This window comes from Terrapene carolina, unplaced genomic scaffold (assembly GCF_002925995.2).
Source record: "Terrapene carolina triunguis isolate 2854851 unplaced genomic scaffold, T_m_triunguis-2.0 Scaffold96, whole genome shotgun sequence".
Taxonomy (NCBI): domain Eukaryota; kingdom Metazoa; phylum Chordata; order Testudines; family Emydidae; genus Terrapene; species Terrapene triunguis.
The window spans coordinates 57,280,626-57,301,595 of NW_020664447.1; the positions used below are offsets into that span (position 1 = coordinate 57,280,626).

Sequence of the window (20,970 nt, forward strand, 5' to 3'; positions counted from 1 at the left end):
GCAGTGGTCCCCTCCAAAGCCCCAACAAACCCAAATGCAATCTGCAGCACCTGGGTCTTTGGCTTGGGATCTGACATTCTAAAGAGATCTTTCCTACCAGGAGAAGATTCTCCTAGGAAGACCTCTGTAACCACTCAACACCCCACCCACCCCAGGTGTCATGACTCCCACCCCTCTGCTCTAACCACTAGACTTGCTGTTCTGCAAGTCCAGGCTTGGTTGCTCTAATGAGTATGTGGCTCTACCTGTGTGAATTTGCCATGAGTTAGAAGCACAAAGGGTGCACCCAGCTGTGTAACAGTATTTAAGAGGGGAAGTGACATTGAGTCTAGAGTACCTCAAAACAGTAGAGGGCACACAATTAAGTCTTGTGCAGCAATGCCATGTGGGATACCAATGGCAGAGCTTCCAGAAGCAAAATATTGTTACAGCCACACAAACCTCATGGGGGGGGGAGAACCCTCATTCAGGAATAGTTATTTCACTTCCAAAGCAGCTTTAATTGATGTGGGATAAGACACCAGATAACTCAGAAAAATAAAACACTTATGTGGATGCAAAGCAGTTTATTTAAAAAAAAAACCAAAACTGTTCTGTGTAGACAAGGCCCTACATTCATCTCCTCTCACTGACTTCATACATTTAATCAGCTTATTAAATGAGTGGCCTGGTCTAGATTAGGGAATGTTTAAAAATGCATTAAGTAGCATTTAAAAAAAGATTAGCTCATGGGTTAATACCTACTGTAGAAATTTTTTTTTAGTGTTTAAATCCTAGTTAGCTAATTGTGGTCAGTCTTTACAGGGCTATTGAAAAGTGGGTGCAGTCTGCCTCTATACACCTGTGTATCATTTATCTGAAATCATATCTTTGTCTAGTGATGTATTATGGGTGTATGTATTTCTGAAGCCTGGGAGAAAATGACAAACATTTACCAACACAATTTGCTCTTCCTATGCATACTCTTGATTTTGTGATGCCATATTTCTTTTTCTAAGATGACAAATGCACTCACACATTAAGTATTTTGTTTTATTTCACAAAATTACTTGTTACTTACATGAACACTAACATTTTAGTTAAGGTAGCCCTTTTGAATATTATTATTCAAAAGATTTTCCCCTCTGATCCAGAAAAGCACAGATGAAATACAGATTTTGCACAGTTAAATTAAAGCAGTTTTTCACAGCTGAATAATAATGTAGATCCTCCTTTACAACAGAAGGGAATAGATTTTTACAATGCTACTTGCAATGCATTCATCATTTTAAAGACACAACCTAAGGAACTTGATATACATTTTTTGGGCAATACTGTTACAAAATTAAAAGCAAGTTTCCAAAAACATCCAAATGAGAGAGTTAATAGGTAAGCTTTATTTTCATTACTAAAGTCATCCTGGGTGAAGAGTACTTGTATAAGTCTATAAGAGTTAAAATGAGATGAGATTTAGGAAATTTCATCAAAGAAGATCATCAACCTCCTTGGACTTTGCTTCATTTGTTTTTCTCAGTAATGCTTGTTTAAGTGCATTGATCTTCTCATCAAGTTCAGCCAGTGAATATTTCTGTTTTGAAAAAAACCCCAATAATTTACACATTGGAATTGCTACACAAATGTTCAAGCACAACTTCACATTTTACTACAGGAGTCGTCATTCCATACTGAAACTCTTGATGTTTCAGTGCTAAGATGAAAATACTGTACATTCAGAAATTTATTTGAAAACTGAAGTTACCTACAGAGATCTTGTAACTACCTCAATTTAGCAGGAACAAAAAAGGCTGAATATTTGACTCTTCAGCAACAGAACAAACAATGGTTAACTACTTTAAAAATTGATGAAAACCAGATAAAGTTTAGTGTAAGTATCCGACTTCTCAAATAGCTACACACTACTGTTCGATAGATTTTCTACTAAAATATTTTTAAAATTTGTGCACTGAAACATATGTACAACCACACAGCTGAAAAACTGGTATTTGAAGGGAACTCAGTAACCCAACATATAGCTAACTACACATAGAAAGCAATTACGCTGGCTGTGCACTTTGACAATACTGTAGTAAAATGTGGAACTACTCTGTAGTTATAAGCATTTCATAAATTAAGGTAAGTAAAAGTTAATGGCACTTACATGGGGTCGTTGGACCTTCCTCCTTTTGCCAGAAAAATTCTAGAGGGAATAAAGATTAACCACAGACTTAATATATAGAGGCAGATCATGGTGTTGTGGAGTCCTGGGCCAGAGCAAGTGGGGGCCCTTCCCTACCCCTTCCACCCACTTTCCCCCTACCCCAGGGTCTTGCCCTGCCTTCCTGGCGCTCCAGCCAACGAGTGGGATCGTGGTGCGGGGGTGCCCATTTTTCCGGGGCCCTGGGCCACAAGCCCTATTGGCCCAGTAGCTAATCCACCACCATTAATATAGCATCTGCAGAGGATTCCTTAGTCTAGAAGCTACAAGATCTCTTATCACTGATACAGGAGTAAGTCTTCAGAGCACTGAAGGGAACGCGGACCATCATTCCATAGATACCAAGAAATCCTCTTCAATTAAGTGAATTTTAGGGGTGGGAGAAATCCCAAGCAAAAATCAAACAATCTACTGCTTTTCCAGAGAACAGCCAGAAGCTGCTCAAACTTCTTTACGCTGCACAGCCTGTATAACCCAATCATATCCTAAACGAAGGCCACCTTTAGAGGTAATAGGGTAGTTTGATATTTAGTGGATGCCTTGTCCATGCCAGTGTTTCTCAACACTGCTAGTATCAATGGTGCAAACATTCATGCAGACATAGTACCAATATACTGCTGGAAGTTTAGGCACTGACCTACACTAGCTGTACCACTGCTAGCGTAAATTCCATCCAAACACCTATTGGTACCCAGAGAAGATCCCAAAGCACTTTGTGTGGGGAAACTCAACATGTTAAGCAGAAAGCTCCCTCCTGCACTACCTTTAATTTCCAAATAGTCTCAAGGTGTAGCTCCATGTACAGCACAGAGAAATCCAAGTAAAAACGTAGGGCTGCATTTAAAATTTAAAGTATTGCTGTTTTACTCTTTCTACCAGAAGGCTCCCTCATCTGCTGGTGTCATTAGGAGAGAGATTCAGTCAGGAAGTGAAAATCCAGGGGAGAGGGCTAGTCCATTTTAGTGACACGGGAGGGAGAGCAGGAGAACTGAAGAACAAACATTTTCCCAAGGTAATTAACATGTAGTAAGAGCCGAGGCAGGGTTCTCTCCTTTGCCCACTCGGTATACCCTCACTATCAACCCCATCAGCAGCTCCCTCAGTGCTCCAGGGTAACAGCTGAATCCCAGGGCTCTTCTCTCTCTGACAGACAACCTGTGGAACTCCTTTCCAGAGGATGTTGTGAAGGCCAAGACTATAACAAGGTTCAAAAAAAGAACTAGATTAAGTTCATAGAGGATAGGTCCATCAATGGCTATTAGTCAGGATGGGCAGGGATGGTGTCCCTAACCTCTGTTTGCCAAAAGCTGGGAATGGGCAATGGGATGAATCACTTGATGATTATCTGTTGTGTTCATTCCTTCCTAAACACCTGACATTGGCCACTTTTGGAAGACAGGATATGGATCTGGACGGACCTCTGGTCTGAACCAGTATGGCCATTCTTATGTTCCCCCTTAAACAGGGCAGATGGCCTTGTTGGGCACCTACTTCTCCTCAGTCCCCTACAAATGTCCCTTGCCCCCTTCTGAAATGCAGGATTTCTGCCTCTACAAGCCTCCTCAGTGGCCTGGATTCCCTTTACTGAAGAAGGGAGCCTTCAGGTGGGGCACTTTTGAGCCACTTGCCTCCATCCTCTGTAGCTTCTACCCTAAGCAGATTCCTGTCTCCTACATTTCCAACAGGAAGCTGAAGCCCCCTAGGGGGGTAAAAAGATAAATTAAAATTGAAAGTTTAACGTGCAGCCCAAAAGTGTATTTTACTGGCGAGGAACTTCAAATATGAGTTAAACTAAAGAATTGGATCCCAGAATCAGACACTTGCTGAAAAGGCCTATATTACATGAAGTTTTGAATCTCTTTCAATAGCAGTTCTATGTATTTATAAAGACAGTCAACTTGAAACTAATCCATTTCAAAACTTTTAGCTACTAATATTCCAAATAATAAGATTTCTGTAACTGGGCATTAGAGAAACATCTTTTCCAGTTTCACTCTGTGCATGTGCTAGTTTTTTGTGAAGCCAGTTCAACTGTTTCCCACTGTTTAAGCCTTTCATATAGTGCAAAAATATAAGTCTTTCATGCACCTATAAACTCTCTTTTTACTTAACTATGCACTGTTCTGCTGGGGGAAGCATTACATTTGTTTGCTACTTTTCCATATTTCAGAAAGAGGCAAAAATATACACAACTTTCACCGCTTATGCACACTTATTGACAGAATTTGGTCTGAAGACTAGCTTAAAAAAAGCATTGGACGACATAAAATAATCTCCAAGCAATTTATCTTTCTTCCCATGCCCCATGCTATTGTCTGTCATCCCTTCCCTATTCCAGTATTGCCAATTTCAAGAGCTCGAAAATCATGATTAAAAAAATCATTTTTCAGACAAAGATTATATTGTGTTTTTTCAGTCTCTTGATTTTTGAACCTCCCCCTGCCAATCCCCACTATGAGAGAGACCATTAGTTTTGCCAACACTCTCAAATTCATTGTGAAAGGTGATTTTGGCCCCTGCTACAGAAGCTCTCACCCCCATCTCCCCATAACTTGCCCAGCAATTAATTCTGTCTCCCACCATCACTTCAGCTCCTGTCAGGCCCCCTACCATTAGTCAGTCCCCCTCAGTTCAGTTCCCCACATTAGCCTCACTTCTGCTCCTCCTGGGGTTCTTCACACCCCTCTCCCAGGCTTGGGGAAGCTGCAGCAGGGTCCCCTCTCCCCCTTCACAAGCTGGCAGATTGGGAGGGGGAGGAACAGAGGTATCATCCTGTCCATCTTTCTCACAGGAGGGAGTGGAACCGCCTTGAGCTGCATGGCTCTTTGCTCTCTCTCCTCCTCCTTCCCCTCCTGTGAGAACAGCGATCAGAAGGGACTGGCTCTGCGAGGGTGCTGGAACTTCTCGTGTCATTGAGAAAGGAGTTCCAGCATCTCCTGAAACCCTCTCACTTGCAAAAAAAACACTGAGTTGGCATTAGCGCTGTTCCTCACACCGGTTCTTGACACTAATTCTCTATGGTCATTAAAATGTAATCATATTGTGTATAAAAGCAAGACATCGTCACCTGAATGAAAATCATAAGTTTTTGTAGTTTAGAAATTTCATATTTCTATGGGAAAAAGTGTTCATCCAACTATCAAAATAGTATCTACCAATATAACTTCATAAGATCTATTTCCTATATCAAAGATTTAAGAAAACAAAAAGCCCCAAACACATTTAGGTGTGCTGAATAATGGAAGTTAGAGAGAATTACTTACCACAGATAGAAAATATTCAGGGGACATTCCTTCCAACTCAAGAATTTTATCTTCAAGCTTTTTAATTCTCTGATAAATATCTCTAGGTACTGGACCACCTTGATGTAACAGTCCAAATAGGAAGAGTCAGGAAACCATCTGAATAACTAACATTACTATAAGCTTAAACTTCATAGTAGGGCTTGAAGAATTCACCTACTAGCCAGAAGATGAGATGAAAAAAGGTGGGAGGGGGAAGGGTAACCAATATGATCTGATGAGAAGCCAAGCCCTATTCAGTTGCCAGGAGAGGAAATGTTGCTGGAACTAAGGTGCTGTTCCTGGACCCTGCATGGAAGCTCATTCATTAGCCTCCAATGTCTGGTGAATTTAAAATTCCATCCTCTCTACCTAGTGGGAGGGATAAGATTTGCCACTTTCCATTCTGCAGCTGCAAAGAAGGAGTCTCAGCTTCTTTACCCTTCTCCTATGTGGGTTTTTTTTTGGGGGGGGGGGGGGGGGGGGGATGGGGGGATTGGTGCCTCAGTAACTCTAGTGCCTGCCTCCGTCTCATTGCTTCACAAAAATGCAGGAACATGAAACTGAAGCTAGCAGTGTTTTGAAAAGCAGCAGTCATACTGACTAGTGTGCAGAGGTTCTGGAACTGTCTGCAGAGCTATGAGCAGAGGTACTGGAGCTGTCTGCAGACTCCGGAAAAAAAACCCACTATCAGATGACATGTGAAAGTTATCTTTCCAATCCCCAGGGCTAGAAATTGTTTTTAGTGAATGTAAGTTCTGCAGAAATTGATGACAAGCACTAGTGGTGATTGGACAAATGGATTTTTTGAGGCATACTTTAGTTCTAAAACCCTTATAGCTTAGAACAGCAATGATTTTGAAAAAAAAATTTAACCCTAAAAGAAACTTAAGTCCCTCTTCATGCATGTTGCATCTAGGATTTAAATCAAAAAAACGAAAAACCCCACACAGTAGGCTACAGGAGACTTAATACTGGTAAATTTTAAAAGGCAAACCCATTAGTTAGTAGCATGTATTTTATTCTATTCATTAATCTTCTGTTCCTTCTGATAGCTGCCCATGTGCAACTAGACATTAGCAGGCACCTCATGCACCACCATTCTACTGATTATGTGGAAACCTACAATCCCATGTGGTAGTGCACCAAGCATCACCACTTCAAACAGGACGCAGCTAACGGCCATCAGCAGAGAGCAGGTGGTGACCGGTCACCTATGGGTCCAACATAGATATCTAGAACTGCACTGGAGGGAATTCACCACTAGAAATGAAAGAACAGGTGTCCTGACAACAGCTGCCTAATTCATTGCGGGGGAGCAAGGTCGGGGGAGAAGAAGTGTTTGAGAAAGACAGCCTGCTGTTTCCTGGGATTTTACCACAGCATCTTGGCCTATGACTCAGCTGTCTCGTCCACGTACTAAACAGAACTGACCATACAAAAACATGCAACGTGATGAGGCAGATTTTATAGTACTCCAATTTATAGATTGCTATGTAAGTATTTAGCCCAGTAGCAGCTTTCAGGATGAAAGGTAAACATGTGTGGTACCCTGGAGACATATTTAATCTGTTTTTTTTCAAAGTAGTAACTAATGTGGCCCCACCATGCTTTTATTCCCTCTATTGGCTGCCCATCCACATCTTTACCTTACATCAGTTCCAGCTCTGATTTGATTCCATTAAGGAATCTAGCCCAACCCTTGGCAAGGCAGCATTGAAATAAGTATTAAAGCTGTCGTTGAGCTTTAACTTTCTTCTCTACTTCTCCACACTTCTCTACTTTTGGAGCACACACAGACCGTATTTGGGAAGCCAGTCACAAAACGTCATAGCAAGTCCTGGTCAGGGTTTCAAATAGTTTTTCCTCCCTGTTTCCCCTTATGGCTGGGAAAGCTTTGGCAGGGAATAAAGCTTTCTTCCTTCAAGGCTGCTCTCTGCTCAGCAGCTGCTATTTAAAACTGCTCCCCTCTCACTCCTCCTAGCGCTGCTGTCTTTTACTGCAGTGGTAGTAGAAGGACAGCAGTGCTAGGAGAGAGCTACTCTGACTGCTGGTGAGCAGAGAACAACTCTGCAAAAATCCCCCCCCCCCTTTTTACTCCTCTGAAACAAGAAGCAGGGAGTGGGTGTCTAAAGCAGGTCACATTGTGACACCTGGAGATTTCCTGTGCAGTTGCTAAGAGAGGAGAAAGACGAACTTGAGGCTTTTCCCAGGGCTGTTGACTTGGCCAGGAGTTGAGCGGAGATGGATAGGAACTGAGTTGAGACTGAGATAGCTTACCTTACCTTGCAGTGTTTCAGCTGGCCTGACCCTTATAGAGAAAATTCTGCCACCTACTATTACAACAGAGATGTGCTGAAAAGCATGCAATCCACAGTCACAGACTGAACCTGAAACCTTGCCTAACTGTACGATATTAGTGATAATTACAGTACAATCGAATATATTAATCACACAATTAAAGCATGCGGTACAAACCTGTTTGTAACCGTAAATGAGCTTCAATGTTTTGCAGTCTTTCCTCTACTGCTTGGTTTCCACAGTCACGAAGCAGGATACTTGCTTTATGATTGGACCCATGTGTTCCTTCAGATCTAGTCTGGGGACCATAGGTATTTACAACTCTAGAAACTAGGTTAAAAGAGGTTACACGATTACCACATATGCACACGTAGTCAGTTCTTCTCATATCAAGAACTTTTTCATTTAAGTAATAATGTAATAAAAATGTTTTTAATCAATAATTTTTTTTAGTACAGTAGTTTTACTAACTTCACTGTGATAACCAAGCTAACTTTACTACAACTTTTAATGTGATGAAAGTCCCAAAGACATTGAAGACTAGAGGTTCAATAAAATGCATTTCTTAAAGTATACTGCCTAACTAAAAATTAGGTATGGATAAAAATAAAGCTTTAATTTCTCTTTATCTGAGGCAAATGGCAATTTCTCTTCACACTTTCATGTGGCAAACATTCAAGAATGTTTTGAGTCAAGTTTTATTTGTCTTTTAGCTGCTAATCTCAATAACAGCAATGGTTAGATTAGTAGCTGAAAAACAAATAACATCCAATCTAAATTAATGATTGGCTAGAGCTAGTGTGAGTGGGAAGAAAAGTCGAGAAAAAGCCATGACCTAACATTATGGGCTGCATTACAACTACCACTATGTTAACAAGTAGAATATAGAAGGAGAAACAATTACAAGAATTAGCAGAAATATTAGCAAAGGAGTTCTCAATGTTTTGTTATTTGGGTTTGCAACTTGGAAGTCTGGTTGGATCCTTCGCTGCTTCTGGATGCTCAGATAGCTGTGGCCAAGCATGCTTTTTGCCAACCAAGTCAAAATCTCTTGACCAATCTGTGTGGACTTTGACAAACAACATTATCCATTCTTCCGGGTGGTCTTACTGCACTGTGCTGTATCTGAACACCATTCAGGAAACTTCAGATGGTGCAGCATGCTACTGTGGGCTTACTGAGCATTTCAAGCAGAGAGCATGTTACACTTGTGCTCCAGAGTCTGCATTGTCTTTGTTTCCAATTCTTTTCCAGGTGCAAATAAATGTGCTGCTTTTCACTTATCAAAAGGTCTGAACAGTATGGGTCTGGGCAACCTTTTCTATAATACTGTGCTGAACTCAAGACACTTCAACTAACAGCCTCAGGTTTAAAAAGGAAGGGACCTTAACGCTGGGCCTCACTTCTCCAATCTTCCTCCTGGCACAACAGACAATGATTAAGCTTTGCAACATGCTATGACGCTAATCTACTGTATTATCCTAGATTTTTTCTAAAAGGGTGTTTGAGTGGGTAGCACAGGTAGACTTTCAATTTTCAGGAGGGGGGGGGTACTTTTATTGTTGTATTTCAAATAAGTTGTACATGTGCCTAGTCAGCAATGAACAGGCACATTTTTGCACACTTAATTTCAGCACTTGGGAGATCTTGGGTCAATTCCCTGCTCTTCCAGACTTCCTGTGTGACTTTTGGCAAAGCACTTAGCTTCTTTGTGCCTGGACAGCAGTACTTCTCTACTTCCTGTGGTGTTGGGAGAATAAATATATTAAAGACTCTGAGGTGTTCAGATACTACAGTGATGGGGACCATATAATTCCCTAAATAGACAGAGTATAAGGATTATTTTATACACCTTTTTTTCCTGTTTTTTCCCCAGTTCTCCCCCCTTTTGAGATTTTTTGGGGGGAGAACCTTGCTCGCTGGGTTGTCCCCTCCCATGCAGTGCTGCTGTACCCTCTCCATTAGCAGAACAGTACTGGGAGGAGATGGCAAGGGTTTAAGACCTCCCACAACATTGGCCAAGGAACTGAGTGGGGATGGAGAAGAGATCAAAACCTTCCATTCAGGATGGTTGGAGCAGTCTCTTCTTCCTCATCTGGCAATGCCCACTCAGCAGCAAGTGAAGGAGTATTTAATAGCTGAGCAATCCCTGTGATAATGAAGAAAATGTAAAGCCTTGCAGTACAATAATTCTGTAATTATAACTTAAGCTGGGCTTGCCTCCCATTTCAATACAACTATTTTGGTTAGAGGGACATTCATAATTTTTTTAAAAAAATCAATTCCTTAGCTATGTTGCTAAAACCAATTTAGAATATTAAATGCAAATAATTCTTAAATTTTTCACCTACAAACTGGGATTTTTGGTTTCTTTCTTTTTTTTAAATCTTTCATCTCAGACAATGAAGACAGACTAGTTTATTTTTGCTTGTAGTAAAACACACCTTTAGATTCTCATGCACTAGCACCATGCTGCTGGCTTTTGGGTGGAAACTTTGCAGGGGGAATGATTCAAAACTGTTTTTATTAGACTGAAAGTCAATACAAACTTTCAATGATATTTTTAATGTTCTATACAAAAATGTACACATTTCAGTTGAGCCACATTTGATGAACATTGTCCAGGTGGGGACAATGCCAGATTGTGGCAAATATATTTTGAAGACAAAAGTACATAGATATTAGCTAATTACTGCTTACCCTTTACGTGACTCTTAAATCCAGGATAAGGTGTGAAAACTGCATCTGTTCTGGCACAGCTATTCTCTAAGGAAATTTTTTTTAAAAAGAGAGAGACCTTAAGTGCATATTTGTAAATTAAAATGCTCTGACCACTGGCTTTTGGCACATCGAATTTAAACTCCTCTTCCTCCAAGGTATGCAAGGCCTAGGTCCCAGTCCTGTGAACACTTATACACAAGTGGACCAATTGAGTTCAATGGGACTACTCACCTGTATAAAATTATTCATATGTGTAAACGTTTGCAGGATTAGAACCATAATCAGTTCCAATCTACTTGTGTTCTAATTGTCCTCATCTCCTTGGTCCATTTGTTTCTCCATATCTTCTACTTATTGCTGCCTTTTCTTTCAACTCCTACTTTAGGTTTGGTTTTCTATCTTTCTGCCCATAAACCCTTCTCCCTCTTCTTCAAGTCCCTCCTTAAAGCTAGTTTCTTCCAAGAATCCTTCTTAGTGTAGCATCTTGTTCCACTTTCCCTTATCTATATTGATGTCTTGTGGCTTGTCATTATTATTAATAGTAGTAGTTTTGTAGCTTGTAAAATTTTAGCACCCGCCCCCTGCCAAGAACAGAGCCCATCTCTCATTTCCTTTCATATTCTAGCATTTGTATTTTATTCTTGTCCATGTACTTAGAGCTATATTAATGTTTTATAATAAAATGAGCATAGAGAAGTTCTAGAATCAGCTCTTCTGCATGCAAGCTTACTTAATATAACTTTAAAAAGTGACATTTTATTATCTAGCACCTCTTAAACAGTCTATTAACCTTTAATGTTTGTCTAACTTTTTAGAATGTTCTTTTCATTCCAACACTTATGAAATTATAAAACAGTGATCTTTGAGATCAAAAACATAGCATGCCCAACAATTACTTGTGATATCTGGGTAAACAGATACTGGGAAGATACTAGAAGACATAGGAAAACTGCAGTATTTTACTACTTATTTATAAATAAGTCTCTTCAAAACACTTCTATAATTGTTTTGCTCTGGATATTATCACTGAGTGTTTAAGTAGGACACATTTAAAAAACAAACAATTTGACTTAAGACCCTTCACATTTTTTCTTTTAATTCAACCCTCTAGTAATTTAAATAAGTTACAATGAAATATATTCTCTTTTAATCAAACTAACATTATACTTCTCTAAGTTTGGACTTTCAATATACAATTGGTAAGACATTAATTGCACTGCAATTCTCCTGCATTAACTTAATTTAGTGTTCCTTTTTAAAGTCAACAATTACAATAACTTCATAAAGTAAGTATCTTCACATTAATGAGGGCATCTGATTATAGACTCTGCAGTTTTTAAAATATAGTAACAGCTCCTCTTCATCAGTATGGACTCCATGAAACTTAGAAAGATCAGACTAGTTCTGGGAGAGTAATCTCTGCATTTTGTCTATCCAATAATTTCCACATCGCACGTACGAATGGTCTTTATTTTAAAAATGAAGTTAAGTTTTGTTTTTTAAATATAAATGACACTTTAAAACAAAAATAATGTTTAAATTTCTAGGAAGATTAAACTCTGGTTGGATAATTACCTTGATTACAATCAATAACATTGCAAAATTCCCTGACATTATTTTCATTGATCTCAGCTTGTTTCCTCTCAATGAAGGCTGATATCCTCCTGTCAATCTGCAGGTAATAAACACGGTGACATGTATCTATTTCATTGTTGCAATTCAAAATGAAAGAAAGGGCATTTCTCAAATCTAGGCAAGATGGTCACTTACTTCTGCTTTTCCAGCTTTTATCTGGACCACCTCTGAGTCAAAATTAATATGAGCCTCTTTCAGATCTCCTGAATCATAACTTGTATATTTTTCTTCTATCTGTGAGGTACTATCAGATAACTTTGAATTTGTATCCAACTTCTTGCCTTCAGTTTTATCTGCATCTTCAACAGGGACTATATTTTCCTCTTTAATCACTGACTGGAGTTTTTCTAAAAGAGGCTGAAACAAAAAAGGATATATGATAGGGTTCAAAATGGCAACACGCTTCTCATTACAATTTCTAAAATAGACTGGTTAAAATAATTTGAGACACCATATAATATCAACCTAATATACAATCCAATAAAAAACTAAAAATATAGTACTTCCAAATTTTATGCCCTTATGACCACAGCCTGTTACATGTTTGTATATGAGAAATTGAAAAAAATCCAAAATGTCTGAGCAAATCTGTCTGCTGCTCATCTGTTATAAACCAAATCAAAGCTTCAGCCCTTTGCCACCAATGACACTTAATTAACATGTCATTCAGATGCCTACTCAGAACACTAGGCTTAGTATTTTTCCTCCTTAACATGAGAGCCAATGCTCTCACTCTGTAAAGCCCTTACTTTATCACTACATCACTAGAGATTCTCCACTTGAAACTGCAGTTGCCCAAAGTGTATGAGACAACACAGACACGAAATATATATAGGTGTTATGCTGAACAATCATGCTTTTCTTGATATGGCTGATTATCTACTTATATTATGAAATTAAATGAGAGAAAGCACTGGTAGCCGTAGCAGCAAAATAAATGCTTATCATTCTACTGGATGTTCCTGCACAAGATGTAAAAACAAAAGCCTATCAAAAAAATAAGTTGTACTACATGTCTTCCCCCCCCGCCACACACACACACACACTCAAGTCTTCCCTGAATTTTATAGCTTCTTTCTCCCCTACAAAACTAGGATTAACTATTACTTATAACAGGACAATTTCTACTAGTCTAGTTTCCTGAAAAGGAATGAAATTAGTATGTCTAAATTTAAGGAGACAGCAAGTAATTTTTACTTGCTTTTAATCTTGCATTTTGTCTTTTTTTGTTTGTCATATTAAAGACTCTTGATGTGTAAAACAAAGGCCCTTTTTTATCCTGTAGACTAGCAAGTTAACAAGTTCCTCTAATTTTACCCCATCCCCCCAAATACAATATGCTTGGAATCATTTACTGAACAGATAAAATGAAAAATTGAAATGTATTCAAATCACCACCTTCTTCAGATGTCAGACCACGAAGCGGCAAGGGCTCAATTCTGTTTAGCTATTGACTGTCCAAAAAACCTCAAACCAACCCCCCCCCCCCCCCAAAATCACAACTAAATTACAGTGTAGTTGCTACTTCTGATAGGGCCAAAAAGTTTCAAATAGTTAAGAAAAAGTGACTGGCTACTTGGCAAAATGAGACATTAATGTCAAAGAAATTACTTTCTTGTTAAAACCTATGCTGAAAATATGTTTAATTGCAGTAAGACACTCCAGGATGTGTCATGCTGGGATAATGCCACTTCTTGAACCACTGAAAGCACTCCATGAGCCTCAAAACTCACCCAAGGCATGGAATCATTATCATAGCATGACACACACCTGCCGTGTCTTATTGCTTAATTATAACCCACCATAGATGGAAATGTATTGAATTTACAATGCAAGTCTAGAAATCAATGGGGCTGCATTTGTTCAATCTGCTTACCCATAGTGGCCTGGTAGGCTATTCCCACAACTGTTCTGACAACTCTGTAAGATAGCAGGTTTGAGAACCTATGAAGTGTAGAGGAATCCCAAATGTATAATATATTTGCATGCTTCCCAAGTTAAATACTTCAATACTAAATCAAACAATTGAAATTATGCAGTGTATATAATCTAGCTACATTAAACGTGACCAAAGAGATCAGCATTTAAAAGTGTCCAATAAAATATTTACCTGCAAATATAAAATATGTTGCTGAAGTGCACTAAAGAGCAACGTAGGCTGGAGTGCCGAAGTACTTTGAAGCTTGCTCCAATCGATTACAATTTTCACCACATCATCTCCAAGGTTAAGCTTCAAAAGGGCAAACAAGCATCATCACAAAAATTACATCATTATTCTGTATTACAGAATGTCACAAGTATATGGGACTGCTACAGGGTAACAAAAATTCTCAGCCTGTTGACTGCATTTTTATGTGGGAAAAGAAGAATGGTTTAAAAATGTTAGTCTTGTATTGAAACTTCAATTGTAACTGACACTCCTCAAATAAATCACTGTGTATGTTTGCATGAAGTCTGATTTTTTTTAAAAATACTCTTTAGTTAATCAATGCCATTTTTATTGCATTAACTTAGCCTTTTAATCTCTGTTAAGAGTTAAGTCAGTCTATCCAATCAGCTTCTATCAACTGTTACAATAAAATATTTTGTTTGTTTCTTATTACTGTAGTTTGCTTTTATTTTAGCTGGTTTGACAGCATAGCTAGTGACAAGACCAAGCCGCCAATATGCTTGTTTCATAGAGATGATTGCTTTGCAAACAGTGGAACAAAAATAGGTAAAATGTTTGTTTAAATTACCAGTATGTTAAAATAATCTATGGCCTTGATTCTAAGGTGAGCTGAGAAGTGTGGGCACTAAGCACTCTTCCAGATCAGGTTTTAGTCTAAAAAGAATTTAAATTACATTTTCTTTTGCAAGAAGCCTACATAAATAAATAATCTTTACCAAACCCTAGGTTACGCAAAATGGAGACTGTGCAGCAGGACCTTCTCCACCCCATGAAACCTACTTCAAAATCAAAGTTTAACTTCCTATGCAACTGAACCATTGCAAACTATTTCTACTTAAACAAATTCCATAAGATTATACTCCTTAGCGAAAACAATGATGTACAATTTACAGATTATGCACATATTGAAGTTAGCTTTTAGAAACTGCATCTATTAAACCTCTAATCAATGTGCATGTTTATAAAAATAATTTCATTTTACACTACTAAACTTTTTGTTAATAATCACTAATGAAATACATGCATGCTCTTCATTTCCACCTCTATTTTTGTGTCAATAAAACTTGTTATTCTCACAGGGCCTAATCCTGAGAAATAGCAAGCTCTTGGCAACTCCCACCAAAGCCAAAGAGGTTGTTTTCCAACCAAATAAGGCATTAAAGACTCCCCAAAAGTGAATGAAGAGCTCTATACTTAGGCATAATTCCTATTTAAATCTACAGGGGTTACATGACTCAGTGACACTCAGAATCAGGTCCAGAATTCCTAATTCATTCACATACTTGTGCTGCTTGATCAATATGATGCTCACAAATAGTGTAAGCTCCCAGTTTTTAAAAAGAAAATTAGACTATAGCTAGATAGATGATTATGAGTTTGCATGCCTGAAGCACAATACCTTTAACATATCTCCCCACCCCCCCACCCCCAAAGTAGGGGCCAGCTAATGGCATCAAATGTGGGTAAGAAAACAGAACACATATTTAGTTCTTGAGGATTTCAAGATAAATTTTTTAAAGGGCTGACAATTGAAGATTGAAATGATGAGCAAAAATACATCTAAAGCACAACATACATAGGGAGAATCAAATGTGAATAAAGTAAACAGAATGCTAGCAATACATTGGGAGGCAAAGCAGTCAAATATTAAACTACTTTACATATTAGCAGTGAAAATAAGAACCACAATAACAGTGTTATAGCTAAACAAAATATGAACCTGATCCTGCATCATTAAGCAGGCAGCATTCCCATTCCTGTTCTGCTTGAGTAAATGTGCAAGATCAGAGCACAAGCCAATACATGGGAAAGGAGATGGGAGACTCACGAATTCTTATAGCGGCAGAAAAACTAGTGAAATAATGAGTCTGTATTTTTCTTCTTACTCAGCATCAAAATTCTAAAAACTAACAACAAAGTCACAACAGGTTCAAGCTTTCTATCTTTTGGTTCAGCTAGATATAATATCAAGTATTTTTAGATATATTTAAAGCAAGATTTTATTCTTTTTGGTATTTAACCTGCACATACTGTATTGGGAAAATTCATGTTTTGGTAAGCATGCTCATTTTGAACATTTATTTACCTAAGAAAGTGAAACTTAATGTACATTTTATTTAGCTCATGAGATTATTTATCTACATCTATGGTGCCAATCAGGCATACATGCATACACACAGTTTGTGCTAAATGTTTCCATAAAAAAAGTATACAGTCCACATTATTTTGGATATTGTTACTTATAGTGTCTGCTAAGTGTCAGTGGAGTACATATACCACATATTATAGATTAAAAAGAGTACTCCTCAACATTCCCTCAACAATCCCTCTTTTCAAATAGTCACAGCAACAGTTGTATGCTTCACTTGATATTTTGTAGCTCCTATTTAGGCAGTTCAAAGTGCAGAAACTTAGCAAGATTTCTGAATGGGAATAATTTAGGGATAAATAGTTAAAAATGGTAAGTGAAAAGGTTGGGTTCTTTTATTCATAATCATGCTTTAGTCACCAGTAAAGACTAACCCCTATCTTCACCTAATTTACACTTTTTTTGTATGTATATAATGTTTTCACCCCTCAGCTCACAGAGAGCCAACACTAATAAATACTGAATAAGCAAATTAATCTGTCATAGTAATGTTTCCCCTTGCCTTAACAGTACTTGTAAGGACTGTGATGGACTGAAATGCTGTAGTTTCTGCAACTACTATACTAGCATTGGCTGACATCTATTTTGTTGCAGTTGACGGTGACTTTAAGTCACTCCATCACAATGGATATCCCTATGGCTCGAAACAACATCAACAGACTAGCAATTTTTAGACAAGCTACCCCTGTTGTGGAAGCACACCACTGTCATTAAATTCTACGAAATCAGCATGTGGTCCTTACTACACATGTACTACTAGGCCCAGAATCTAAAATGCAGCCCTATAAGTAGCCAAGCTTCGGGTAACCAGTGAAGTACTGAATAAGGGACAGAGATTAACCATTTTTAAAAGAACATTAAGTTCAAGGATTTAAGCTGTTACATAGGGTGTGTCATCTTTAGCATCAGGTACCTAGTTTACATTATGTATATGTGCCAGCTCCTGTTTTTTATATATGAGGTCGACATTTCTGCAGTGTTGAGAAGCACAAAAGGAACAGTGCTCTATGTTCTATGACCACTGCTATATGCATATTACCATACTTTTTTTTCTTCACCCACTCAGTTGTTGTGATTAGTGAAGAATTATGGAAAATGCTGTCCACAATACAAAGGGAGGCTTTTGTGTAAAGCTAGCCTGATACATCTAATACTTAGCACTTTACCACCTCTAAACACTGTATAAACATTAACCAATCCACACTGCATTCCTATTAGAGAGATAGGCGAGTGTTGTTACAGATAGGAAAAACTGAGATACATAAAGGTTAAGGCCCAAGTTTTCAGACCCTTTATTTTGGGTGCCTCAATATTTGAGTGCTTCGATAACTATGGTCTGATTATTAAAGATGCACAGTAGCTGCAGCACCCACTTGACATGGCAAGAGAGGAGACTTGGTTTTGCCAATACCAAAAAACGTCAAATAATGTTTAATGGTTAGACTGAGGAATAGTTGGGGAAAGTAGATATCTACTTTACAAAAAGATTACGAAAATGTTTGAAGTTGTATATATATTTCTCTCCCTCTCCCTTCAGACGTATCTTCTAATCTTGGTCCCTAAACACTTGTGCATGATTTAACTTCACAAATTTGAGAAGTTACACTGATTTCAATAGAGGTAGTCATGAGCTCACAGGATTGGGATTTTTTTGGGGGACTGTAAACAATTTGAGGCAAGGACTGTGTCTGCCTGTGGACCCTGATCTTGATCACAGCCTCTGAGCACTACTGTAATATCACTACTTAATGACAGTGGGCTCTCCTCACCTCTAAAAACAGGCCCTAGATTTTTAATCTTAAACACCACAAAACTGAAGCCACTTCTAAAAATATGGCTCAAAGAAACTTGCTCATGCCCCACATCAGCAAAGTCAAGCCAAAAGTCTAGGTAGTTCTAACGTCAAGTGTCCTGATCATTTTTTTTTCAAGTTATAATGGACTACTTAATGGTTTGTGGACGACATTCATACTAACCTGTTGAGTGTGATAAAATCTACACACTTTGTCATAGGAAAAATATTTCCTTCATAAATAAATTCATAAATTTAGGCATATACTTCACAGGCAATAGTCACTTTTTTTAAAGCCACAGTTAACAGCAACACATTTGCTTTGCTGTTAATATGAAATGAAGTAGTGATGAGAGTCTGTACACCATCCATCACTCAAGCAGCAGCAAGATATTTGATCCTTGGTAATAGCAGGTACTAAACGACCATTAAAGCAATCCCAGATGAAAGGATCTCCCCCCAAATAAGGGAGCCTTTACTGGATTATGAATTTTAGTCGATTTCTCACCAAATAAACCCAAACTGTCCTATCTCCCGCCCCCCAGGAACACCCCCTGCTGCCTCTGGTTACTACTTTCATCCCCTCTCCCTGGACAGCTGCTGTCTCCCCCCACCATCATGCCCCCCTGCCTGTAACTGCTGCTCCGCCCCAAACGGGGCCCACCTCCCATGCCCCTACCAGCAGGGATTCGCACCACCCCCTGCCCTACGGACCTATTGCTGCTACTACTGCCGCCCGCCCCACGCAGGGTCTCCCCGCCGCTCTGCCCTCACTGACCTGCCCCGTCAGCCTGGGCAGCGAGCGCAGGGCGCCGCTCAGCACCTCCCTGGCGGCCGGGGCGGCGAGAGTCTCCGGCTTGTGGGCATCGGGCTGACGCTGGCTGGACTCCCCCACGGCGGCCATGATACCCGGCCAGGCTGCTGGCTGCGGGGACCATGCCTCCGCCTCCTGCCGCCGTCGCTCTGAGATGACGAGCCCCGCGGCCGGCCTCAGCGCGGCGGAGAGCCGGGTCTGTCCCCGCCCACAGGCCCGACTGACGGGCGGAGGGGCCAATCCTCGACTCCGCTCTCGGGCCAGGCCTGCGCTGGGCTGCGGGGCCTGCTGAGCCCTGGCTGAGTCAGGGGGGAGGTTCTATCGAAGCAGGGAAAGGCCCGCGAGCAGAGCCCATCCCTGGCACGGAGCGCCCACAACCTGGAGCCGGCCAGTGCGTGGCCCCTGTCTCCCGGATGCCCGTGCCTACCCCGGGACTGGGGTTAGGGGCCAGGCTCCTGTTTTGCCACCCAGCGGGTTCAAACCCCCTGAGTCAATCAGGCCCCTGCGGGCACCATGAGACTGGCTTTCAAATCGTGATCCAGTACGTGAGGGGTTCTTGGCTTCGCGTGTTGAAGCGTTGCAGGGTCACCCTTTCAATCTTTTCTCTGCAGCCACGCGGATTAGGGACTTATTTTTTTTAAATGAAAGATGAGCTCCGGGGTAATAACCTGGGGGTTTTTAGAAAACACCAAAGTATTGTGACTAAATAGACAATGTGGGCAACATTGTTTTTGTGGAGTTGTTGTGCTGGGATGTTTTGGGGTCCAGGTTTGTGGGTTCAGTAGGAATGGCTGGATTGGCTCTGTTTTGACAGTACAATTTGGGGTGGGTAGATCCACCTTTACCATTTTGTTTGGAGCAGCTGCCTGATCTAACCTATGCCCGCCACCTTTCTTTACTGTAGAGCAGTGTCACACCCATCCCTGCTTTCTTCACCTGCTTCTTTCAGAGACACAATAGCTTGGACTCAGTAACTTCATTATTTTGGGTCAAGTATCAGGGGGTAGCCGTGTTAGTCTGTATCTACAAAAACAACAAGGAGTCTGGTGGCACCTTAAAGACTAACAGATTTATTTGGGCATAAGCTTTCGTGGGTAAAAACCTCACTTCTTTGGATGCATAGAGTGAAAGTTACAGATGCAGGCATTATATACTGACACATGGAGAGCAGGGAGTTACTTCGCAAGTGGAGAACCAGTGTTGACAGGGCCAATTCAATCAGGGTGGATCTAGTCCGCTCCCAATAATAGATGAGGAGGTGTCAATTCCAGGAGAGGAAAAGCTGCTTCTGTAATGAGCCAGCCACTCCCAGTCCCTATTCAAGCCCAGATTAATGGTGTTAAATTTGCAAATGAATTTTAGTTCTGCTGTTTCTCTTTGAAGTCTGTTTCTGAAGTTTTTTTGTTCAATGATAGTGACTTTTAAATCTGTAATAGAATGACCAGGGAGATTGAAGTGTTCACTTACTGGCTTATGTATGTTACCATTCCTGATGTCCGATTTGTGTCCATTTATTCTTTTGCGGAGGGACTGTCCGGTTTGGCCAATGTACATGGCAGAGGGGCATTGCTGGCACATGATGGCATATATAACATTAGTGGATGTGCAGGTGAATGAGCCCTTGATGGTGTGGCTGATGTGGTTGGGTCCTCTGATGGTGTCGCCAGAGTAGATATGGGGACAGAGTAGGCAACGAGGTTTGCTTCAGGGATTGGTTCCTGGGTTGGTGTTTCTGTGGTGTGGTGTGTAGTTGCTGGTGAATATTTGCTTCAGGTTGGGGGGTTGTCTGTAAGCGAGGACTGGCCTGCCTCCCAAGGTCTGTGAGAGTGAGGGATCATTTTCCAGGATAGGTTGTAGATCGTGGATAATGCCCTGGAGAGGTTTTAGCTGGGGGCTGTATGTGATGGCCAGTG

The 20,970-nt window shown here is 40.1% G+C and overlaps 1 protein-coding gene across 2 annotated transcripts; it reads right to left on the reverse strand.

Annotated features, from left to right (window-relative positions):
- Nucleotides 1–1,018: 1,018 nt before the first annotated feature.
- Nucleotides 1,019–19,192, reverse strand: MBIP (MAP3K12 binding inhibitory protein 1). 2 transcript variants are annotated; one of them, XM_024195985.2, is made up of 9 exons: nt 19,022–19,192; nt 14,243–14,362; nt 12,268–12,489; nt 12,073–12,169; nt 10,477–10,542; nt 7,954–8,106; nt 5,458–5,555; nt 2,138–2,176; nt 1,019–1,567 (listed from the first exon to the last, which is right to left on the reverse strand). In XM_024195985.2, exons 1-9 carry the CDS (start codon nt 19,145–19,147, stop codon nt 1,463–1,465), a joined length of 1,026 nt encoding a protein of 341 aa, XP_024051753.2. In that variant the 5' UTR covers nt 19,148–19,192; the 3' UTR covers nt 1,019–1,462. The 2 variants fall into 2 exon arrangements, with proteins under 2 accessions (XP_024051753.2, XP_024051754.2); XM_024195986.2 differs by lacking the exon at nt 14,243–14,362.
- Between the last annotated feature and the right edge of the window lie 1,778 nt (nt 19,193–20,970).